This window comes from Aquarana catesbeiana, linkage group LG02, assembly GCF_042186555.1.
Source record: "Aquarana catesbeiana isolate 2022-GZ linkage group LG02, ASM4218655v1, whole genome shotgun sequence".
Lineage (NCBI taxonomy): Eukaryota > Metazoa > Chordata > Amphibia > Anura > Ranidae > Aquarana > Aquarana catesbeiana.
Genome location: NC_133325.1, coordinates 169393993 through 169417679, shown reverse-complemented (window position 1 = coordinate 169417679; position 23687 = coordinate 169393993). Strand labels below are relative to the sequence as shown.

Sequence of the window (23687 nt, the reverse complement as noted above, 5' to 3'; positions counted from 1 at the left end):
GTGTCTCTTCTAAACAGCCTATCTGTTGGCAATTTTTTTTTTTTTAACAATGCATTTAGTTCCCTTTTAAAGTCAGGGTATCAGCATAACAGTCAGGCAACTGGTATTTTCAGCCCTTCAGCTTATTTTTCTCAAGAAAATGTTTACTTTAAGATGGACTGTTTGATAACATATGCTAACAGATTATATTTAGCATCCTATCAGACGTGTTCATCTCAAGTTTTGTGAAGATGAAACCACTTTTGCATACATATATTCTACATTTTTAACTTTTTTATTTGAAACTTACGTCCAGGAATTTATAAAACGGATGATACTACTATTACTCTGCCAGCTTTCTCTGACTATTACCAGCTACAGATTCTTCCAGCAGACAACAGTTAGCAGTTCATGAATGCAGTAAATTAGCAGAAGCTGACTTTTTACTTCACCCTGTGAGTCATTGTCAGTGAGAAGGGTTAATGTATGTTGGCCAGCGGTTCATAGTGGGGTTTTGAATCATTCAAGGACAGCCCCTCCACATGTGACATCATTAAGGGAGTAGTGGGGTACTCCCCAGCATGTGTCTGTGTGTCAGAGACAGAAAGAGAAAGCTGCAGAAAGTACGGCACAGATTGGATGTCTTCATGATCCCCACACATATACCATGTCTGAAGATATCAAAGAGAGGCGCAGAAAGCAGGTGCAGCCCAAAAGGACGCAAGGTGAGCAATACCACACCTGTGTACCGCATTCCTGACCACATGGCCGGGGCATTCTACTCTTTGTGGAATAACTTCACAGCACAGCCAGACAGCTGTTTGACACAATTACTTATAACTGTGATGTGGTTAACAGGCCTTTCAGTACAGAGTGTGACACTTAAGACGAGAAAGCATTGTTTCTTAGCAATTTGTTTTTTTTATTAAAACTACAGATTTTTCTTTAGATATAAAAAAAAAAATCTATTTGATTTACTGCACCTTTCTCAAGTATGATAAAACATACATACGAGAGATTTTCTTATTATTTGTGCTTTTACTAGACAACACAGCACCCAACGCTTCACTATTATCAGTACAAAATAGATGGGGATTTGATAAATAAAAAAAAAAAAAAAAAGGAACAGATGCTTATGCTGTCTCTTATCTGATTCCATTCTATAGAATACAGATGTGGCCTATTTGCTTATTAGATGGGCAGACAATGATAGACAGTAACCTATAGCAACTGAGATGAAATAAGCTTTTCTGGGTTGATGGTTGCTATGGTTTGCATCATATGTTTGATCTTGGCAGAATGTAATTAAATATTTATGAAATTACACAATAGAGGTACAACAAAAATAAAGTACAACTTTATCTAGACTGAGGAAGAATAAAATAATTTTGTACATTATTGGTAATTAACGCAAATGCAAAGAAAGATTGTGCCTAAAGCTGGCCATAAATGGATCGAAAATTGGCTGGTTCAACGGGGACCAGCCAAATTTCGATCCATGTGTGGCTGCTCTCGCTCAAAACAAGTCGATCTAATGACTGACTTCTGTCAAACGCGCTTGTTGAAAAAATTTTCTCGATCAGCATTTGCAGCTTCTGAAAGCAGAGGAGTCCTGCTGTTAAAATACAATGTCTCAGCTGGCTGACTGAAACGACTGAAACGGGTCATCTATGACCAGCCTTAGAGTAGTCTGGCACAATATTTAAATTACAGATACTCCTTGTTTAACGACTTACCTGTTTAACGACCACTCGGACGTACGACCAGCTTTCCCCACCCGAACGACGTGCTATATATCATTGTATTGTATAGTACAGTACAGAATTTAAAACAACGTTATTGAGCTGGAGTTTTGTGTTTAGACCTTTTTTTCACAATACAGTACAGTAGTTAAGAATGCTTAAAATATTGATTACTTGTGACTCCTCGTTTAACAACCAATTGGTTTAACGACCTGGTCGTTGGAACGGAACCTGGTCATTAAGTGAGGAGTACCTGTACTTATACTTTGGAAATACATGATGCCATTGTTCAGTATTTGGCGGTAGAAAATGTGTCATTTTAGATCTTCTGTATTTTAATCAAGGCAATATGGCAGCCCCCAGACAAAATTTTCAGTTAGATTGTAAGATTAGTCCAAATGTATACAAAATTGTTAGGAACACGTTGCTTTATCCAATAAATTTTTTATTTGTGATATATTCACTTTAAATAAAGGCTTGTTAGTTATATTTAGTTGCACTTTACCTTGAATGGTGTCCATAAAAAATTATAATAATCAGATACACAGCAGTAACCCAAATAATTTGTGCACATGTACTGTATATTTCATTTTTTTTATATTATATTATATTGTATTATATCTAATTGTGTCTTTGGTAATGCTGTCCATGAAAAGAACATTCATAGATCATTTACCTAGTTTCGTATATCATATTTTTTTTAACTTCTTCATTTTCATAAAGCAATGTTGACACGTGTGAAGCTAGATCACTGCTTAGTGAGAAATTATTGACAGCATAAAAATCCCCTTTACTTCTGCATATATACTGCTGTTGCTAAGTAATCAGCAATCCAAAAAGCATAGGTTTTGGTAAGTTTTACATTTCCACACACAACAGAAAGCTGCATAGCAACTAAACTTTTAGTGATAGATAAATGAATTGAGAGAAGTATAAGTTGTTGTCAATAGCAATAAGCTTCCACATTTAACTTTTTGGGGAAAAAAAAACTCTTTTAAGCCACCCTGGACGCATGCTTATGGCATAAAAAAAATGGCCACAGTATACAAATAATGATAGAATACACAAAAAAGGAAGAAAATGGGGAAAAAACACAAATACAAAGTACACTAACTAAAGGATCCTAAATTTAACTGCCTCCCTCCCCACTGAGCGTTCCTGCTTTAGCAAATATTCGTCAACAGCTAAATAATTTTCTACTGTAGAAGATGGATGTCTGGAAGTTGTAAGCAACTTGACTAGTCCATCACACTGTGGTTGGACAGTCCCTTCCGATGTCTGTCTTTTTTGGGGATGCCCCAAACCCTCGTTTTGTGTCCTTCTTGCTTAACAATCATGCATCTTTCCTGCTAGCCACTGCCCTAGCAAGCCTCTTTATAACTCCATGTTATACCTCAGAGTGCCAAGTCACTCTTAAGGTATTGAAAATGGTGACACTCTGACTGCATATTGTAAGCTAAAACAAATTACTACATCCACAGTCTTAGTGGTAACATTATTATGGCTGATTCCCTAAAATAGGAGAAAAAAGAGCAAACCTAGGGTTGCTATTAAATGGTGACCAATTCATTTTTTTTTTATTTCTTCAGTTTTCATACATTCGCGCTATGGTGTCCAATTAGTGAGTGAATGATGTGTAAAGGTCTTTGTTGGAGACTGTATAACTAAATACTAACTTAGAATGCTAACCCATAGCACTCATTAAAACAATGATCTGGGCTTTCAAAAATACCCAAGAAGGGTCTCCGCATTAATAAAAAGATACTCAATTCTTACTTTTTGATTCTAAACCCCTTTTTATGGTTGTGGTTGTAAAGATAGAAGGTTTTTTTCTCTGAATACATTCTATGTATTCAGAGAAAAAGCCTTCTGTGTGCAGCAGCCCCCCTCAGCCTCCCTAATACTTACCTGAGGTCCATCTAGATCCAGCGATGTTGCACGCGAGACTCGGCTGTCCAGGACTCTCCCTCCAGATTAGCTGAGACAGCAGCGAAGCGCCATTGGCTCGTGCTGCTATCAATTAAAGTCAGTGAGCCAATGAGGAGAGAGAGAGGGTGGGACCAGGCTGCAGCTCCGTGTCTGAATGGTCACAGGGAGCTGCAGCCTGGCTCAGGTTTGTGGGGGCACTCAACAGGAGGGAGGGGCCAGGAGCGCCAAAGAGGGACCCCGAGAAGAGGAGAATCTGGGCTGCTCTGGGCAAATCCACTACACAGAGCAGGTAAGTACAGTATAACATGTTTGTTTTTTTTAACAAAAAAAACCCAAGACTTTAGTATCACTTCAAGTAATACACATTCTGAAATTGCTGAATTCCTGTGTTCTTAACCACACGCCGTGGTTTCTCCTACTAAGTCTACATCACTATAGGACACACTAGTGACATAGGGGCCTTCGGGAAGAACCACTGGGTGAACCAAAGGATCAGGCAGCATGAAACACCCAGGAGTGTGTTGAATGTGAAGCCTTTGCCAGAAGCTGAATTACTTGAACACAGCAAAGTTCCAACTTATGCCCAGTGTAGAGATATGATTGCAATCCTATGGTGGCACAGAGGGAAGAAGAGATAGGGGACCCGAGAAGAGGAGGATCGGGGACTGCTCTGTGCAAAACCATTGCATAGAGCAGGTAAGTATGACATGTTTGTTATTTTAAAGAAATGTACAATCATTTTAACTAAGGAGCATCATTTTACTTTTAATACAGAGATTTAATTGTATGGTAAATATATTCTTAGACTTCCCGCCTGCCCCGGCGTCCTTTTGACTAGGCTGTTATGTCTCAGCTTTACGCATGCTCTCAGCACAGCAACCCCTGCTGCCCATAGACACATACAGTATGCGTAGAATGTGGCCGTTAAAGCCCATCTTCTTTGCACAAATACTTTACATAGCCAGCAAAAGGTTAAAGCATATGCAAAACTTACTGAATTACATTTAGTTTGATAAAGTACTGTGTATCACACTAATTGCATTTTTTTAACTGAATACTGTTTACTACCTGTATGCTTCAGTTATGAATGAACACAGTGAGTGATCGGTACTGGCACATCCTTTACACATGCCTATGTTGGGGAACCACAGTCAAGTATGAATAATGTGTCCGGATTTCAGGCAGTCTGAATCCCGGACTCTCATTGACACCAATGCTGGATGGTGGGGGAGTATTTATAAGCTCCCACTAACACCAATGATGGTTAGGAGAAGTTATAAGCTCCCACTGACACCAATGTTTGGCAGTGGGGATGTTATAAGCTCCCACAGATAACAATACTGGGTGGGGTTGTAACAAGCTCCCACTAAAGCCAATTCTGGGTGGAGGGATGGTTTTAGCTTTCACTCACTCCATTGCTGAGTGGGGGAGTATAAGTAATGTAGCAATGACCCCAAGGAGCTGATAGATTTCATTGGACTCTGCTGCATTCCTGGTTACCTGCTCTGTAGCTGCTCTGTAGCTGAGCCCAAGCACTGACCAACCCCAAAATGGCGACTGACTTACAGACATAAACCTCATCAATCTTCTTTTGTAACATTTATTGGCTGAATTATCCAGGGATAGAGGGTTAGGAGTATAGGATAACCCAAAACAACAGGAATATATTAGACCTTCTTAGTTCAACAGCAAAAGAACTGGTGGCTCTAGTTTCTTGAGTAGCAGTCTCCCAGTATTATCAAAATTGACAATGGCCCTAATGCTTCTGTGGGAGCCTTGAAGCTGTCAAGAGATCATTAAAAGCAGAACTATTTAATTCACTAACAGATGCTAGCGGCTGTATGCAATGTATAAACTATATGTAGCCCCAGCTACAAACAGTATAAAGCACAGTGTTCTGGTCACTGGAATTGATTTAGAAGTGGGTACGGTAAACCCCACTTTAGTAACCAGAGTGCTCCATAGTATAGTGGAGAGCGAGCACTCTAATGCCCTGTACACACGGTCGGATTTTCCGATGGAAAATGTGTGATAGGACCTTGTTGTCGGAAATTCTGACCGTGTGTAGGCTCCATCACACATTTTCCATCGGATTTTCCGACACACAAAGTTTGAGAGCAGGATATAAAATTTTCCGACAACAAAATTCATAGTCGGAAATTTCGATCGTGTGTACACAAATCCGACGGACAAAGTGCCACGCATGCTCAGAATAAAGGAAGAGATGAAAGCTATTGGCCACTGCCCCGTTTATAGTCCCAACGTACGCGTTTTACGTCACCGCGTTTAGAACGATCGAATTTTCCAACAACTTTGTGTGACCGTGTGTATGCAAGACAAGCTTGAGCCAACATCCGTCGGAAAAAATCCTAGGATTTTGTTGTCGGAATGTCCGAACAAAGTCCGACCGTGTGTACGGGGCATTACACATCTTTGCAGCCGCCCCCACAGCAAGTACCTAGGCTAGTGGAGTTACAACTGACAGACATGGAATTGCCTATCAGTTGTAACTCTTAAAGTCTGTTGGAGGATTGCTTTGATCCAATAAACTTCTTACTGCTCTACTGGCCCCAGTGACAGTTCCTAGCTGTATTTTGGCTCTGTACATAATGATCTATTCACCTTTCAAATGTGAGTTCAACTTTTTTATTGCTTGATTGAAATAAAGTGACTTACTGTGCTAGATCAATGCACTTTCTCTCTCTTCTTGTCTTTTCATGTTTCCCCTGGCAGCAGCTTCTCCTAAGATCACCAGGACATAATTCCAGAGAGCAGACTTCTTTAAAAAAGTTCCATCAGGCACATCATTCTGATTGTCTAGGCCAGGGGTCTCCAATAGGGATGAGCTTGATGTTCGAGTCAAACATAAGTTTGACTTGAACATCGGGTGTTCGCCCGTTCGCCGAACAGCGAACAATATGGGGCGTTCGTACTGAAGGCTATATATTCAGTGTATACTCTATATTCAGGCAGCGCATACAGTCTAATATATATATATATATATATATATATATATATATATATACACTCTGCATTTAGCGTAGACTATATATTCAGTGTAAACTCTATATTCAGGAGGTGTATTCATATATATATATATATAAGTGAGTACACCCCTCATATTTTTGTAAATATTTTATTATATCTCTTCATGTGACAACACTGAAGAAATGACACTTTTCTACAATGTAAAGTAGTGAGTGTACAGCTTGTATAACAGTGTAAATTTGCTGCCCCCTCAAAATAACGCAACACACAGCCATTAATGTCTAAACCGCTAGAAACAAAAGTGAGTACACCCCTAAGTGAAAATGTCCAAATTGGGCCCAATTAGCCATTTTCCCTCCCCAGTGTCATGTGACTCGTTAGTGTTACAAGGTCTCAAGTGTGAATGGGGAGCAGGTGTGGTAAATTTGGTCTTATCGCTCTCACTCTCTCATACTGTTTACTGGAAGTTCAACATGGCACCTCATGGCAAAGAACTCTCTGAGGATCTAAAAAAAAAAATTGTTGCTCTACATAAAGATGGCCTAGGCTATAAGAAGATTGCAAGACCCTGAAACTGAGCTGCAGGACGGGTTCCACTCAGAACAGGCCTCACCATGGTTGACCAAAGAAGTTGAGTGCACGTGCTCAGCGTCATATCCAGAGGTTGTCTTTGGAAAATAGACGTATGAGTGCTGCCAGCATTTCTGCAGAGGTTGAAGGGGTGGGGGGTCAGCCTGTCAGTGCTCAGACCATACGTCGCACACTGCTTCAAATTGGTCTGCATGGCAGTTGTCCCAGAAGGAAGCCTCTTCTAAAGATGATGCATAAGAAAGCCCGCAAACAGTTTGTGGAAGACAAGCAGACTAAGAACATGGATTACTGGAACCATATTCTGTGGTCTTATGAGACCAAGATAAACTTGTTTGGTTCAGATGGTGTCAAGCGTGTATGGTGGCAATCAGGTGAGGAGTACAAAGACAAGTGTGTCTTGCCTTACAGTCAAGCATGGTGGTGGGAGTGTCATGGTCTGGGGCTGCATGAGTGCTGCCAGCACTGGGGAGCTACAGTTCATTTAGGGAACCATGAATGCTAACATGTACTGTGACATACTGAAGCCGAGCATGATCCCCTCCCTTCGGAGACTGGGCCGCAGGGCAGTATTCCAACATGATAACGACCCCAAACACACCTCCAAGATGACCACTGCCTTGCTAAAGAAGCTGAGGGTAAAGGTGATGGACTGGCCAAGCATGTCTCAAGAACCCTATTGGGCATCTGTGGGGCATCCTCAAATGGAGGGTGGAGGAGTGCAGGTGGAAGATACTTTACATTGTAGCAAAGTATCATTTCTTCAGTGTTGTCACATGAAAAGATAAAATAAAATATTTACAAAAATGTGAGGGATGTACTCACTTTTGTGAGATACAGTATATACAGTCTCGTGTGTATATATGAATTAATACATTTTCACCTTTTTGTGCAGCAATCCTCTTTTGATGTTTTATATTTTAGTCCCTGGGAAGGACTAGACTGCTGGCACAATAGCTTTAAAAGACCATTCAGTGCACCTCACCCAGTGATTGTTTTATATATATATATATATATATATATATATATATATATATATATATATAGTTCATTGGGTGGTGTACATTATATAATACACTTCAGGCGGTGTATTCATATTTTTTTATATAAAGTCTATATATTTATGTATCTATATATAGATATATAGATATATATCTATATATGCTCTGCATTCAGTGTAGCATATATATATACAGTTCATTTGGTGGTGTACATTATATAATACACTTCAGGAGGTGTATTCATATATATATATATATATATATATATATATATATATATATACACAGTCTAGTATATATATATATATATATACTCTGCATTAAGCGTAGCATGTATATACAGTTCATTCAGTGGTGCACATTATATAATACACTTCAGGAAGTGTATTTATATACATATATATATATATATATATATATACATATATATATATATATATATATATATATATATATATATATATTCTAGTATATATATATATATATATACACTCTGCATTCAGTGTAGCCTATATACTGTATACAGTGCATTCATGGTGTGCAGTTTCTAATACACTTCAGGCGGTGTAAACAGTATATAATACAGTGTAACCAGTGTACCATTTCTAATACAGTGCAGTCAGTGTACACAGTATACAACAGTGTAGTGTGCTGTGGAAAGAAAAAATCCCCATCATGTCTGGAAGGCCACCAAGGAGAGGCAGATGCTAACAGGCCACTAAAAGTGGGCAAGCAGTCTCTGTGTCTACAGTCAACAGTGGTGGTCATGGACATGGTGCATCCTCTGCAGGTGGCCGTGGGGCACACTTGTCCTTTCTTTCTGCTGCTGGCCATGTTTTTGAGCCACAACATGCAGAAGAGTTGGTGGAGTGGATAACAAAGCCGTCCTCATCCTTCTCATCCTCTGTCACCCAGGCTCATAGTAGTTTGCCTTCCAACGCAGCTGCCAAAGCAGCCTATTCCATCGGCTCCTTGTCCACAGTTACTCCTTCCGTAGCCCCACCATCATGCACGGAGGAGTCCCCAGAATTATTCTACCACAGTGTCGGTTACATGCTGCTGCAGGATGCGCAGAAATTTGAAGGTTCCGATGTTGGTTCCCAGGTGGAGGAAGTGAGTAACATGAGCCTAGAGAGAGGGGGTGCCACAGAAGGACAAGAAACTGGCAGTCATGTTCCCCAAGCTGCAGCATACTGACAAATTTGCTCCAGTGACAAGGAGGGATGATGAGGTCACTGACCGTACTTGGGTGTCTGAGAGAAGAGAGGAGGAAAATGAGGAGGAGACACAACTTCAACGACATATGATGACCTGCCATGCAGTCTGTTGGCAGCAGCACCTGAAAGACCCACATCATAGAAAAAGGCAGACTTCTCCTTGCTCCTCATCTGGTATCTCAAACCCTACTATACCTCCAGTCCTCTCAAAAACCTGCACTGAAAGGAATGAAGGTATAGCAATAGGTGTCACAAGTACTTGCAGCCAATCTGCTAGCAGTACACCACCAGTTGATTTCGGCAGGCAAATTTCCCTACCCCAGATGCTGAACCGTAAAAAGAAATTTGGTCCCAGCCATCCACATGCTCAGCGTTTAAATATCAGCTTGGCCAAATTGCTAGAACTGCAACTGCTGCCTTTTCAGCTGGTAGACTCAGCCCCTTTCGTGAATTTGTGGAATGTGCTGTACCACAGTGGCTGGTTCCAAAGCACCATTTCTTTTCACATAAGGCCAAACTGGCTCTCTACTGCCATGTGGAAGGCAATGGTTTGGCTTTGTTGGACAGGGCGGTCAGCAGTTAGGTTCATATTACTGCTGACTCATGGTCCAGCAGGCATGGGCAGGGGCATTACCTTTCCTTCACGGTGCACTGGGTAACTCTACTGGCAGCTGGGAAGGATGCAGGACAGGATTCAGTGTTGGAACTTGTTCCGCCACCACACCTCCAAAAAGCTAGTGGTGATTCTGCCACATTTGTATGCTCCCCTCCTTCCTCTTCTTCTTCCTCTATGGCCTCTTCCTCTAGAATTATCCTCTGAATCAGCAGTACTCACTAAATTCTATGCAAGCAGTCAGCCAAAAAGATGCCATGCGGTGCTTGAGTTGTCTGCTTAGGGGACAGGAGCCACACTGGGGCAGAGATTCTGCAGGGGCAGGCTCAAAGGTGGTTGACGCCATGCCAGCTTCATCCAGGGATGGTTGTATGACAATGGCACCAACCTTCTCTCCACCCTCCGACAGGGACACTTGACCCATATTACATGTTGGACACACGTCCTGAATTTGGTGGTGCAGCGTTTCTTGACCAAGTACCCAGGCTTACAAGATCTCCTGAGGCAGGCCAGAAAAGTCTGTGGTCATTTCTGCCGGTCCTACAATGCCAGTGCTCGGCTGGCTGACATTCAAAGGGAATGCAACCTGCCCATCAACTGCCTCATTTGTGACATGCCCACCACGTGGAACTCAACGTTGGCAATGTGTGTTATCTTGCGATAGACTTCTGCGCTACTCAAGTGATATAGGTATGTGTAATGCTGCAAAATCTAATAGTGAACACCGCTCCACTACCTACTAATCTATAAATACCACAACAATGAGATGTGTCTGTGATTCTGCGCAAAAAACTATTCACTGGTAATAAGTGAACAATAAATATTGTAAATAAGTGCATCTATAAGAGATATGCTCTATAAAAAACAAACAAACATCTAAAGTGACTTCAGTGCTAATATATACAGTGAAGTGACTAATGCATCAATATAAAGTGACTGAACAAAGTGCACGTGCGTTGATAGGAGATCTGGTGACTTTCGTGGTGTTTGGTCCCCACTCGGGGCTCCCAGAACTCTCACCTTGATGACACAATAAAAGTGCCTATTAGAATCCCTTGGATGTAGAACTCCTTCCACTTGGATCAGTGCTGGCGTTCTGGAGTGCCTGTAGATAGGCCATCAGCGATGTTCCCTCCAGTAAATGGGTTCCACATAGGGAGTAATTAAAAAACACAACACACGCGGACCGGAAGTGACGTAGCGGGGATTGAAACCGCTGTTTTTCACTGCTGCCCAGCGCTGTTTTTAATGTAAGCAGTTTATACGTTTTAATAAAACTTTTGGTCATACTTTATTACACTATTGGAGTCCCCCTTTTTTAATTACTCCCTATGTGGAACCCATTTACTGGAGGGAACATCGCTGATGGCCTATCTACAGGCACTCCAGAACGCCAGCACTGATCCAAGTGGAAGGAGTTCTACATCCAAGGGATTCTAATAGGCACTTTTATTGTGTCATCAAGGTGAGAGTTCTGGGAGCCCCGAGTGGGGACCAAACACCACGAAAGTCACCAGATCTCCTATCAACGCACGTGCACTTTGTTCAGTCACTTTATATTGATGCATTAGTCACTTCACTGTATATATTAGCACTGAAGTCACTTTAGATGTTTGTTTGTTTTTTATAGAGCATATCTCTTATAGATGCACTTATTTACAATATTTATTGTTCACTTATTACCAGTGAATAGTTTTTTGCGCAGAATCACAGACACATCTCATTGTCAACGTTGGCAATGCTGCAGCAGCTGCACCCACAGCAGAAGACCATCAATGAGTACCTGTGCGAGTGTGGCACCAGGACAGTGTCAGGGGAGCTTGGCTTCTTTTTGCCAGGCCAGTGGCTACTGATCAATGATGCATGCACTGTCCTGTCACCATTTGAGGAGACACTGTCCCTCTAGTCTTTCTCCTGGAGCACACGCTTCGTGGAATCATGGACAGGGCACTTGAGGCATAACAGCGGGAGGAAGAGGAGGACTTCCTTTCCTCTCAAGGCCCCCTTTATCCAGATAGCATTCCTGCAGGTCCGCCAAACACACGAAGAAGAGGAGGAGGAGGATTGTGTCAGCATGGATGTCGAGGATAACACGCAGCAGTCTTCAAGGGATGGTTTTCAATCCCTAGAAACCCAAGGAGTTGTTTGTGGCTGGGTGGAGGTAGTTACGGATAGTGTGATCCTTAGTGACCCAGAGGACTCAGAATCGAATGCCTCTGCAAACTTATGCTGCATGGCCTCCCTGATTCTGCAAAGCCTGCGAAAGGACCCTAGGATTCGTGGTATTAAGGAGAGGGATCATTACTGGCTGGCAACCCTTCTTGATCCACGTTACAAGGGTAAGGTTGCGGAACTCATCCTGCCTTCGCAGAGGGAGCAGAGGATAAAACATCTTCAGGAGGCCTTGAAGAAAAGTGTGTGTAACGCATTTACAGACCATGGGAGGTTACCATTTCCTGGTGCTGGACACCAGGTTTCTGAGGCTTTGTTCGGTCAGAGGAAGAGCGGTGGAGAAGGTGGCCCGCTGACCGATGCCTTTAACCACTTCAGCCCCAGAAGATTTGGCTGCTCAACGACCAGGCCATTTTTTGCGATACGTCACTGCGTCGCTTTAACTGACAATTGCGCGGTCATGTGACATTGTACCCAAACAAAATTAACGTCCTTTTTTTCCCACAAATAGAGCCTTCTTTTGGTGGTATTCTCGTGATATTCGTGATCATCTCTGCATTTTTTATTTTTTGCGCTATAAACAAAAAAGAGCGACCATTTTGAAAAAAACACAATATTTTGTACTTTTTGCTATAATAAATATCCCCAATTTTTTTTAAAAAAAGCACATTTTTTTTTCAGTTTAGGCCGATATGTATTCTTCTACATATTTTTGGCAATTAAAATCGCAATAAGCGTATATTGATTAGTTTGCGCAAAAGTTTTGGCGTCTACAAAATAGGGGAAAGATTTATCGCATTTTTATTATTTTTTTTTTACTAGTAATGGCGGTGAGCAGCGATTTTTATAAGGACTGTGACATTATGGCAGACAGATCAGACACTTTTGACACATTTTTGAGACCACTTGTAATAAAGGTGCAACATTTTTTTAAAAATGATTCTTTGTACCAAGGTTTATGTGTGTCTGTGAGACTGTTGCTTGTGGCTCAGATATTAAGGAGTATTTTGTGGGTACAAGAACTGAGGTTTCTGTACATAGTATGTGCAGCAAATGTATTCAGATTAGCGCAATCTAAACATATTTACACAATATTTAGCACAATTTAGCCACGCCCATTTTTTTCTGCAGCTTCATACAACACTTATGGGTGTCACTCTTTGTTATATTGCAAAATTTGAAGGTAGGCTATTGGCAACCACTAAATTGTAGACATGTGCGGTTAATTTCGTACGAATCGAAAATTCGTACGAATTTCCGAAAATTCGTTCATTCGGAAGCATCCGAAATACGAATTTCTATGCCTCCAAATTGTATACGAAATACAAAATTTCGTGTACAAATTTCGGATCCAAATTCCGTTACAACGGAAATGTGACTGGTGTTTTGTTGACCAATCAGAGATTTTCTTCTGCTACTGAGTGAGGGTTGGGAAAATTACCTTTTTTAATATGGGATTGGGAGACTGGTACTGGTAGTCGATGGGAGATTCAGAATCAGACAAAATATGAATGTTCGTTAATATCGTTTTATTATTATCATAGTAATTAAGATTATTCGTTATGATGAAGTTAAAAATCCAGGAAGTCAGCACAGCACAGGGATGGTGGAAGACCCTCATAATGAGCACAGCAGGGGTACAGCCCCAGGAGGAAGTCATTTTATTATCGTTTTATTATTATCATAGTAATTACGATTATTCGTTATGATGAAGTTAAAAATCTAGGAAGTCAGCACAGCACAGGATGATGGCAGCCCCTCATAATAAGCACAGCACAGGGATGGTGAGAGCCCCCTCATAATGAGCACAGCAGAGGTACAAACCCAGGAAGTCAGCACAGCACAGGGATGGTGAGAGCCCCTCATAATGAGCACAGCAGGGGTACAAACCCAGGAAGTCAGCACAGCACAGGGATGGTGGTAGCCCCTCCTAATGAGCACAGCAGGGGTACAGCCCCAGGAGGAAGTCAGCACAGCACAGGGATGGTGGGAGCCACTCAGAATGAGCACGGCAGGGGTACAGCCCCAGGAGGAAGTCAGCACAGCACAGGGATGGTGGGAGCCACTCAAAATGAGCACAGCAGGGGTACAGCCCCAGGAGGAAGTTCCTCCTGGGGGTGTACCCCTGCTGTGCTCATTATGAGGGGCTACCACCATCCCTATGCTGTGCTGACTTCCTGGATTTTGTACTCCTGCTGTACTCATTATGAGGGGGCTCCCACCATCCCTATGCTGTGCTGACTTCCTGGATTTTGTACTCCTGCTGTGCTCATTATGAGGGGCTCCCACCATCCCTGTGCTGACTTCCTGGGGCTGTACCCCTGCTGTGCTCATTATGAGGGGCTCCCACAATCCCTGTGCTGTGCTGACTTCCTGGGTTTGTACCCCGGCTGTGCTCATTATGAGCGGCTCCCACCATCCCTGTGCTGTGCTGACTTCCTGGGGGAAGTCAGCACAGCACAGGGATGGTGGGAGCCCCTCATAATGAGCACAGCAGGGTACTAACCCAGGAAGTCAGCACAGCACAGGGATGGTGGGAGCCCCTCATAATGAGCACAGCAGGGTACTAACCCAGGAAGTCAGCACAACACAGGGATGGTGTGAGCCCCTCATAATGAGCACAGCAGGGGTACAAATCCAGGAAGTCATCACAGCACAGGGATGGTGGGAGCCCCCTCATAATGAGCACAGCAGGGGTACAAACCCAGGAAGCCAGCACAGGGATGGTGGGAGCCCCTCATAATGAGCACAGCAGGGGCACAAACCCAGGAAGTCATCACAGCACAGGGATGGTGGGAGCCCCCTCATAATGAGCACAGCAGGGGTACAGACCTAGGAAGTCAGCACAGCACAGGGATGGTGAGAGCCCCCTCATAATGAGCACAGCAGGGGTACAAACCCAGGAAGTCAGCACAGCACAGGGATGGTGGGAGCCCCTCATAATGAACACAGCAGGGGTACAGCCCCAGGAGGAAGTCAGCACAGCACAAGGATGTGGGAGCCCCTCATAATGAGCACAGCAGGGGTACAGCCCCAGGAGGAAGTCAGCAAAGCACAAGGATGGTGGGAGCCCCTCATAATGAGCACAGCAGGGGTACAGCCCCAGGAGGAAGTCAGCACAGCACAGGGATGGTGGGAGCCCCTCATAATGAGCATAATGAGTCCGACGACTGCCATACTGAGAAAGGTATTTTTTGCTTTTTAAATTCATCATAACGAACGTTCGTAATTGTTACAAAAAGTTAACGATCCTAACGAAAATTCGTATTTCGTACGAATCCAAATTGGATTTCGAACACGAATTACGAAATACAAATTTGTGGCTAATACGAAACGGAACGGAATGAAACAAAACAAATTCATTGACGGCGCACGTGTCTAATAAATTGTCAGAAGACCATTGCTAGACCAAAACGAGAAATGATGAGGTTATCTGAGAAAGTTTTATCTAAAACATATGAGCAGTCAGTACTACAGACAGATAGAATGAAAGATATATTAAAGTGTATTAAGAAATAAAAACTTCCCTGCTGCCTGGGTAACTTTTTCACTTACTGCCATATATATAGAGTAATTATATCAAATCACTTGTACTGTGTCTCCAGGATGTACATGGTGGTTTTCTGGCTGCAGTTTACAAAACAAAGAAGACTAATCTGTATGTGTTCTTGCAAAAGTACATTCTTATATGATTGCATAGTTGCACCATGTATGGTATAAATACAGTACATACACAAGTATTATAAATAGAAGATCAGGAGCATGTGTAGGGTTAATACACAAGGTTATAGAAAAGTTTCCAATATGTGGTCATTGTAATGTCATATTTACAGCATGCACCTTACAACATCTCCACATCTACTGAGCTCTCACTCCTCCTCAGAGAAAAGGTCCCCAGAGACCTGTGACTCATAAGACCCATTACAGCCCACTGGGTCTTCCCTTCAATAATTTATTCCATGGGGTTCCCCATCTCATGTGCATTTGTGATCAATGCTGACTGACTACAAGCAGCAGGCAAGTGCTGCAAATTATGCTACATACAAAGCATGAATTTGTAACTACATTCCTAAGGGAAAGGGAACTTTCAGTTCTAGCAATAGGTTACGAGTTCATTGCAGTGTGACCAGACTTGGAATGTCCATCTGGTTAAATGAGCTGCTGTGTCTCACAGTGCTTGTGGCCTATATAGCTCCAATTAGGCTTGATCTAACAGAAATAAAATAAACAGCAGCATTCTGTCTGGGTTATAACTCTAGTGTCGATTCACTGTCAATTAGCCCATTTAGCTTCTTGAACACAGAAAAAAACAACACCACATTTGTAGCCATGTACAGTATCTCACAAAAGTGAGTACACCCCTCACATTTTTGTAAATATTTTATTATATCTTTTCATGTGACAACACTGAAGAAATGACACTTTGCTACAATGTAAAGTAGTGAGTGTACAGCTTGTATAACAGTGTAAATTTTCTGTCCCCTCAAAAAAAACTCAAAACACAGCCATTAATGTCTAAACTGCTGGCAACAAAAGTGAGTACACCCCTAAGTGAAAATGTCCAAATTGGGTCCAAAGTGTCAATATTTTGTGTGGCCACCATTATTTTCTAGCACTGCCTTAACCCCCTTGGGCATGGAGTTCACCAGAGCTTTACAGGTTGCCATTGGAGTCCTCTTCCAGTTTTCCTTGACGACATCACGGAGCTGGTGGATGTTAGAGACCTTGTGCTCCTCCACCTTCCGTTTGAGGATGCCCCACAAATGCTCAATAGAGTTTAGGTCTGGAGACATGCTTGGCCAGTCCATCACCTTTACCCTCAGCTTCTTTAGCAAGGCAGTGGTCATCTCGGAGGCGTGTTTGGTCGTTATCATGTTGGAACCCCGCCCTGCGGCCCAGTCTCCGCTGGGAGGGGATCATGTTCTGCTTTAGTATGTCACAGTATATGTTGGCATTCATGGTTCTCTCAATGAACTGTAGTTCCCCAGTGCTGGCAGCACTCATGCAGCCCCAAACCATGACACTTCTACCACCATGCTTGACTGTAGGCACACTTGTCTTTGTACTCCTCACCTGGTTGCCGCCACACACACTTGACACCATCTGAACCAAATAAGTTTATCTTAGACTCATCAGACCACAGGACATGGTTCCAGTAATCCATGTCCTTAGTCTGCTTGTCTTCAGCAAACTGTTTGCAGGCTTTCTTGGCATCATCTTTAGAAGAGGTTTCCTTCTGGGATGACAGCCGTACAGACCAATTTGATGCAGTGTGCAGCATATGATCTGAGCACTGACAGGCTGACCCCTCACCCCTTCAACCTCTGCAGCAATGCTGGCAGCACTCATACACCTATTTCCCAAAGACAACCACTGGATATGATGCTGAGCACATGCATTCAACTTCTTTGGTCGACCATGGCGAGGCCTGTTCTGAGTGGAACCTGTCCTGTTAAACCACTGTATGGTCTTGGCCACTGTGCTGCAGCTCAGTTTCAGGGTCTTGTCAATGTTCTTATAGCCTAGGCCATCTTTATGTAGAGCAACAATTCTTTTTTTTCAGATGCTCAGAGAGTTCTTGAGGTGCCATGTTGATTTTTTTTCAATTTTACTCAAGATCTTTCTTCCAGCAAGATTCTGCATATAAGCATTAGCAAATTATTATGTCCATGTGCAATAGACTTGACCCAGTTATACTCACCTTGTCAGTGCTCTCTCTCTGCTCCTGCCACCATCACACACTCTCTAGTGTCAACTGGTGTAGGATGATAAGGAGAAAAGGGACATCACTGCCTTGCTGGTGTGACAGAGCTCAGGCTAAGTGATGGCTGACTAGGCCCAAGAACTGTCAAATGGAAGGAGATCATGTGCACCCCCACACCCATAAATCCTTAGTGTTGTCACCAGCTGCAAATGGGAGGCAAGAGCATTAAGGTAATGCTTCCAAGGTAAGTATAATTGAGTTGTAGGTGTGGGGAAGGGGCTGGTTATGTCAATGTTATTTTTCCCTATATAGGCAAGATGACATATTTGATGTGACGTTCACATTTTGTTATGATTGCTCTTCCATAGTTTTCTTATAATAAATTAGGACACTTGTCACATTAGTCACTGGCGACAGAGTAAATTATCCACTATCATCAGTTTATCTTGCTGCTTGTATGGGCTCCCGGATTCCAGATGGCAACAACCCCTTCCTGCAATGCCACACCCTCTGATACACTAAAGCTGAAGAAAGATTTTTTTTTTGGGCTATGCACCTAATGAGGCAACAAAAATGTCAACAGCAGTAAACAGTCACAAAGTAAAGCAAATTTGTATAGTACGACACTAACAATGTGTGAACTAAGCATGTCGTACTCAAACCCCAAGAGTACCTGAATCCTGGCTCTGGTGTGGGGAGAGGGGGGTTTCACATATAGGTGATAATGGTTTTGAGACTAAATGACTTAGTCTCTCTACAACCCTTCCCCCTGGCCACTGTGGTACTAGTATTGGGTCCTGTTGAAGCCATCAAATACATTTGTAATCCCATGGTAAAGACTGTAAATCCCCAAACTAGATCCCAAATTAGGATAGAATTGTCCTTTTAAATGGAGGGTATTGAGATTGTGGCCAGTAGCCTCTCACCACAGAAGAGGGTCTCTGAACTCCCAGGGAAATTTCTCTGACTTCTTGTTGCTTTACATCCATCCCAAAAAGAAATGTTCGGGTTGAAGTTCTACTTTCATTTGTCAATTGGTCCTTAACAAACAGGCCTAGTCAGTGGTCATTACTGGTATATAATTTAAGAAACATCAGCACTGTAAGCATTACAGAACACCGACCATCAGAAGCCAAGTCATCCACCTTTGGTCTGAGTATTTTCTTTCAATAATATGTATGTAATGGGTTACAGTTGCTAAATCTAAGGCTGCTCATTCTGTGCTGGGAAATGAACGGTTGCATCAGATGGTGAAATTTTTTTCCCCGAATCTGAGAACAATTCCTGATCTGTGGCCCAGTCTACACCCTTTTTAGAACAGGACATACAGCACACCAGGGAATTCTTCTCTCTCGTCTCTTCCACCCCCTAACAGATCAGGAGATGAGAAAGGAGGGTGTGATAGTCTGGAATTGCTGATGTGGGGAGGGGAACTGCCCAAAGCTTATAAAGCAAAGACTTCTGAAAACCAAAGAGGACATTTCCATAAATAATAATTAAAGTATACACTTTTATGTTTACATTGGTATACCTATAATTTTAAAATCTGATATATTTATTTTAATGGTCTTTGAATAATGATATAACAAATTGTGAGGGGCAAAATGGAAATATAGGAAGTACTATAAAGTTGACCATACATGTTACAAACGTATTGTACAATCTCCTGTAGATCCACCAAAACTATATAGGGCAATGGCCTGCCTGATAGAGATGGAATGGATTTCTAGGTAATCCCATAATATTATATGATTTTGGTAACTCAAAGGGAGATTATACAGATTGTAATGTTAAAGGCCAGCATAATGTGTATTGAGATTCTTTTCAAGTGGCTTTTTCTTCAAAATGAACATAGGGTAGCATTCCCAACCAGCAGGAAGATCCGAATTGTTGGCCTTGCAATAAGTGTTATGAAGGCACTAGATATGATAATTAGAAAATATCAGTAGAAAATGTAAACACATGTATGGACTGACCGTGGATTTCTAGAGGTTACCCCAGAGGACTTCCCTATCTATCTAGGGGATATGAGACTGATCTCTGCTCACATATGCTGCCATTGAACATATAGTGGGCAGTAGTGAAATCATTTTTTTCCCCTTATTTCCTGAAGAAGCAAAAGTGTGAAATATATCAAGAAGAGGCTACTCCCCCATCACCTGTGGGAACTACTATTTGTACCGGCTAATGAAAAGATATTGATAATTATGGTGGGTGATAATATAGTGTATATTGTATAGTGTAAACTACATGTTATAGCATAGGTAATTTTAATAAGTGGTAAAAATAATAAGCAATCAATAAACTTGATATTTTATGTACAGGATTTCATAGGCATATTTTTAGCAACTTAAAAGTTACACTGAGTTATGTATGTTGTACTATACTTAATTTTCCTATTAATGTTGGGGCGTAATGCTTATAACTCCCCGATCAGCTAAATTCTTGTTCATGTGTCCTTCACATTAATGTATTAAAAAAAAAAAGGGGGGCGTGACTTGATGGTGGAGCGAGCGGCTGCATAGAAACACAGCTCCGGCTCCCAACGAACATCTTGCCGGCATCCTAGGTCCTATATCCTCCCAAGAGGCACCAAAACTTTCCCCACGGCTGTGAGAATACACCAGGCTGGCTACCATGGTGAAATACGGGCCACCGTGGCCCCCATCAGCGGTGGATCAACTCGCTCGGGGCTCTACAAAAAGGGTGAGTGCATCCATTCCTGACATATTTGCAACACAAACTGACCCCCTGCTGTCCCAGAACCCACAGACAGACAACAGTTGCCAAGGCACAGATTCTCTCCCTCAGGAGCCCACACTGTCTAATATCATGATGGCTATACAGGACTGCAAGGCTTTACTCATTACACAGATAGCCTCTATGTGCATGGATTTCTCCCTCCTGAAACAGGACATGCAGAACCTACGGGATAGAACTGGGGCCACAGAGGAACGCATAAGCACCCTAGAAGGCACTGTACACCCCCTATCAATTACAATGCGTGATACTACCAGTGAAATGGCGGCACGCCGTGCCAAAATTGATGATTCTTCCACAGAGTGGGAGGCCTTTAAAACCACGTTGAGGGGCACCTTTATGTCTATCACAGGTGTTATACGCAAAAATAATAGACAACACACTGAAGAATTAGAAACAGCCATGTTAACAGCAGAATCTGCCTATGCTACTAACCACAATTCTGACACGAGAAATGCATGGCTGCAGAGCCGCAGGGAATATGAGCTCAGTTTGTTAGACCGTACACAACAACGCATGTTACACACTACCCAGAAAATATTTGAACATGGCAACAAAGCTAGTCGCCTCCTGGCATACCTGACCAGACCCAACCGCCCTCCTATTTCTATCCCACATATCCTAACTACACAGGGCCAGATTAGTGATGGAGACTTTCCTAAACTTTTACAAAAACCTTTTCACATCTAGAGTTGACTACACCGAAGACCAACTGAAAGACTACCTGGCTGACATATCTTTCCCCTCCCTAACGTCTGAGGGGAGAGATGAGTTGGAGGCACCTATCTCGGCAGATGAGATCGCTGTTGCTATCTCTCAACTGCCAACACATAAAACACCAGGCCTGAATGGTTTTCCAGCCGAATGGTATGTCCAGTTCAAGGAACTATTATGCCCATTTATCTTACATACATATAACATGCAGGAAGCTCTGATCATACTACTATTAAAACCTCGCAAAGACCGTCTTAAGTGCGACTCATATCGCCCGATATCCCTTATAAATGTGGATGTTAAAATCCTGGCCAAAGTGCTGGCAAACCGTTTGAATACAGTAGTCGCAACCCTGGTTAACAGTGATCAGGGAGGCTTTATACCAGGCCGGTCCACTAGAAAGAACGTTCGTATACTGTGAAACATTCATTTCACAATATACTATACCCACATGACTGCCCCCCTACCCGTGCTATCGTATTCCTAGACATCTGCAAGGCCTTTGATAGTGTGGAATGGCCTTATCTTTTTCGGGTACTAGAGCTGTGTGGCTTTGGGCCCAGGGTGATAGCCTGGATAAAACTCATCTATACCTCTCCAGTCGCTCGTATTCGAGTCAACTCACGTGTAACCGATCCGTTCCCGATTACCAGGGGCACAAGGCAGGGGTGTCCATTGTCACCCCTCCTCTTTGCCCTGGCTATGGAGCCGCTTGCAGTATGAATTAGCTCCTCCTACTTAATTAAAGGTCTCCCCATTGCCACTATAAAGGAGCGGGTTTCGCTGTATGCGGATGATACCCTGGTATACCTGGCTGACACTCACGAGTCTCTCCATGCGTTGCTCTCCAAAATTAACACCTTTGGCGACTACTCTGGATTCCGGGTGAACTGGGATAAGCAAATCTTTTTCCCTTGGACACTGCTGCGGCCTCTCAGATTCACCCAGACTCTCGATTACATATTGTGTCCTCCTTTAGGTATCTTGGGGTCATAGTGCAGACACCTTTGTCTACTTACATAGTTAAGAGCAAACCAGACATTGGATGGACTTGCCTCTGGATCTTATGGGTAGCGCTAATGCCCTTAAAATGATCTACCTACCTAAATTACTGTATGTCCTGGCAAATTCTCCTTGTATAATCCCTAGGTCTTTTTTTAAACGTATTGACACGATCTGCATGGCATTCTCATGGAACGGCCGATCCCCTCGGGTGGCGCTGGAGACGCTAAGGCTGCCAACACAATTGGCTTGGCGTTTCCTAACTTTTACCTATACTACCTAGCGTCCCAATTGGTCCATGTACATGGCTGGCTGCACACAGCTGCAGCCAATGCATGTACCACCACAGAGGGAGCCATTGCGTCTTCCCTTGAGACTCTCCATAACATCATCTACCGAGGCCGGGTCCCAGACTGACCTGGCACATCCATAATGAAAGCCTCCCTTTCATTATTTTGCACCATCGTTTCAAAGATATCTAAACAATCCTGGCTGACCTACCCCAATAACCCTCTGTGGTTTAATCCCAATCTACAGGAACTATACTCCCTACCTGACCCCAACCATTGGTATTCTAAAGGGGTTAAATACCTATGTCACTTATATGATGCACAAGGCTTCAAATCTTTCCACCAGCTACGTACTGACTTTGAATTGCCATGCTCATACCTATTCTATTACTATCAGCTCCGACATGCTGTCCGTACCCAGTTTGGTTCCTTAGATGACCCCACAACCATACCCTCACTGGAGAAATTGCTACGGCACCCTGACCCCACTAAACTGGTCTCTACCTACTATGGTGCCCTCGTTACTGATTTTAATACTAGATTCCATGGGGCTCAAGCAAAGTGGACATCTATGAACATCTCCTTGACAGATGAAGATTGGTCCGAATTTAGTGAAACATACAAAACTTCAGTTATTGCATCCAGGGACTGTATTATACATATTAAAATCTTTCATCACTCCCACCTCACACCAGCCAGGTTACACAAAATGGGATTGCTACCCTCACCTGAATGCTTTAGGGGCTGTGGTCAGACTGCCAACTTCATCCATTGTTTCTGGTCCTGTCCAGTGGTCCAGGACTTCTGGACAGAAGTGGGCTGTTTTATTTCATCAGCACTAGGCCTCCCGAATGCTGTTCACCCTAAGAATTATCTCCTTGGAATCTTTGGAGAACTACATATACCACCACATGCTAAGAGATTACTTTGTATTCTGTACTTCTATGTTAAAAAAAAACATCTTGTTATCTTGGAAAGGTACACAGAC

The 23687-nt window shown here is 42.7% G+C and overlaps 1 protein-coding gene across 1 annotated transcript in view; it reads left to right on the top strand.

Annotated features, from left to right (window-relative positions):
- Nucleotides 1–332: 332 nt before the first annotated feature.
- Nucleotides 333–23687, top strand: part of LOC141127405 (zinc finger E-box-binding homeobox protein zag-1-like) — a 133538-nt gene continuing 110183 nt past the window's right edge. Inside the window, exon 1 of the mRNA XM_073613801.1 lies at nucleotides 333–704. Within this exon, the coding sequence (XP_073469902.1) occupies nucleotides 647–704 (58 nt within the window). The 5' untranslated portion in view covers nucleotides 333–646. The remainder of the gene's footprint in view (nucleotides 705–23687) is intronic.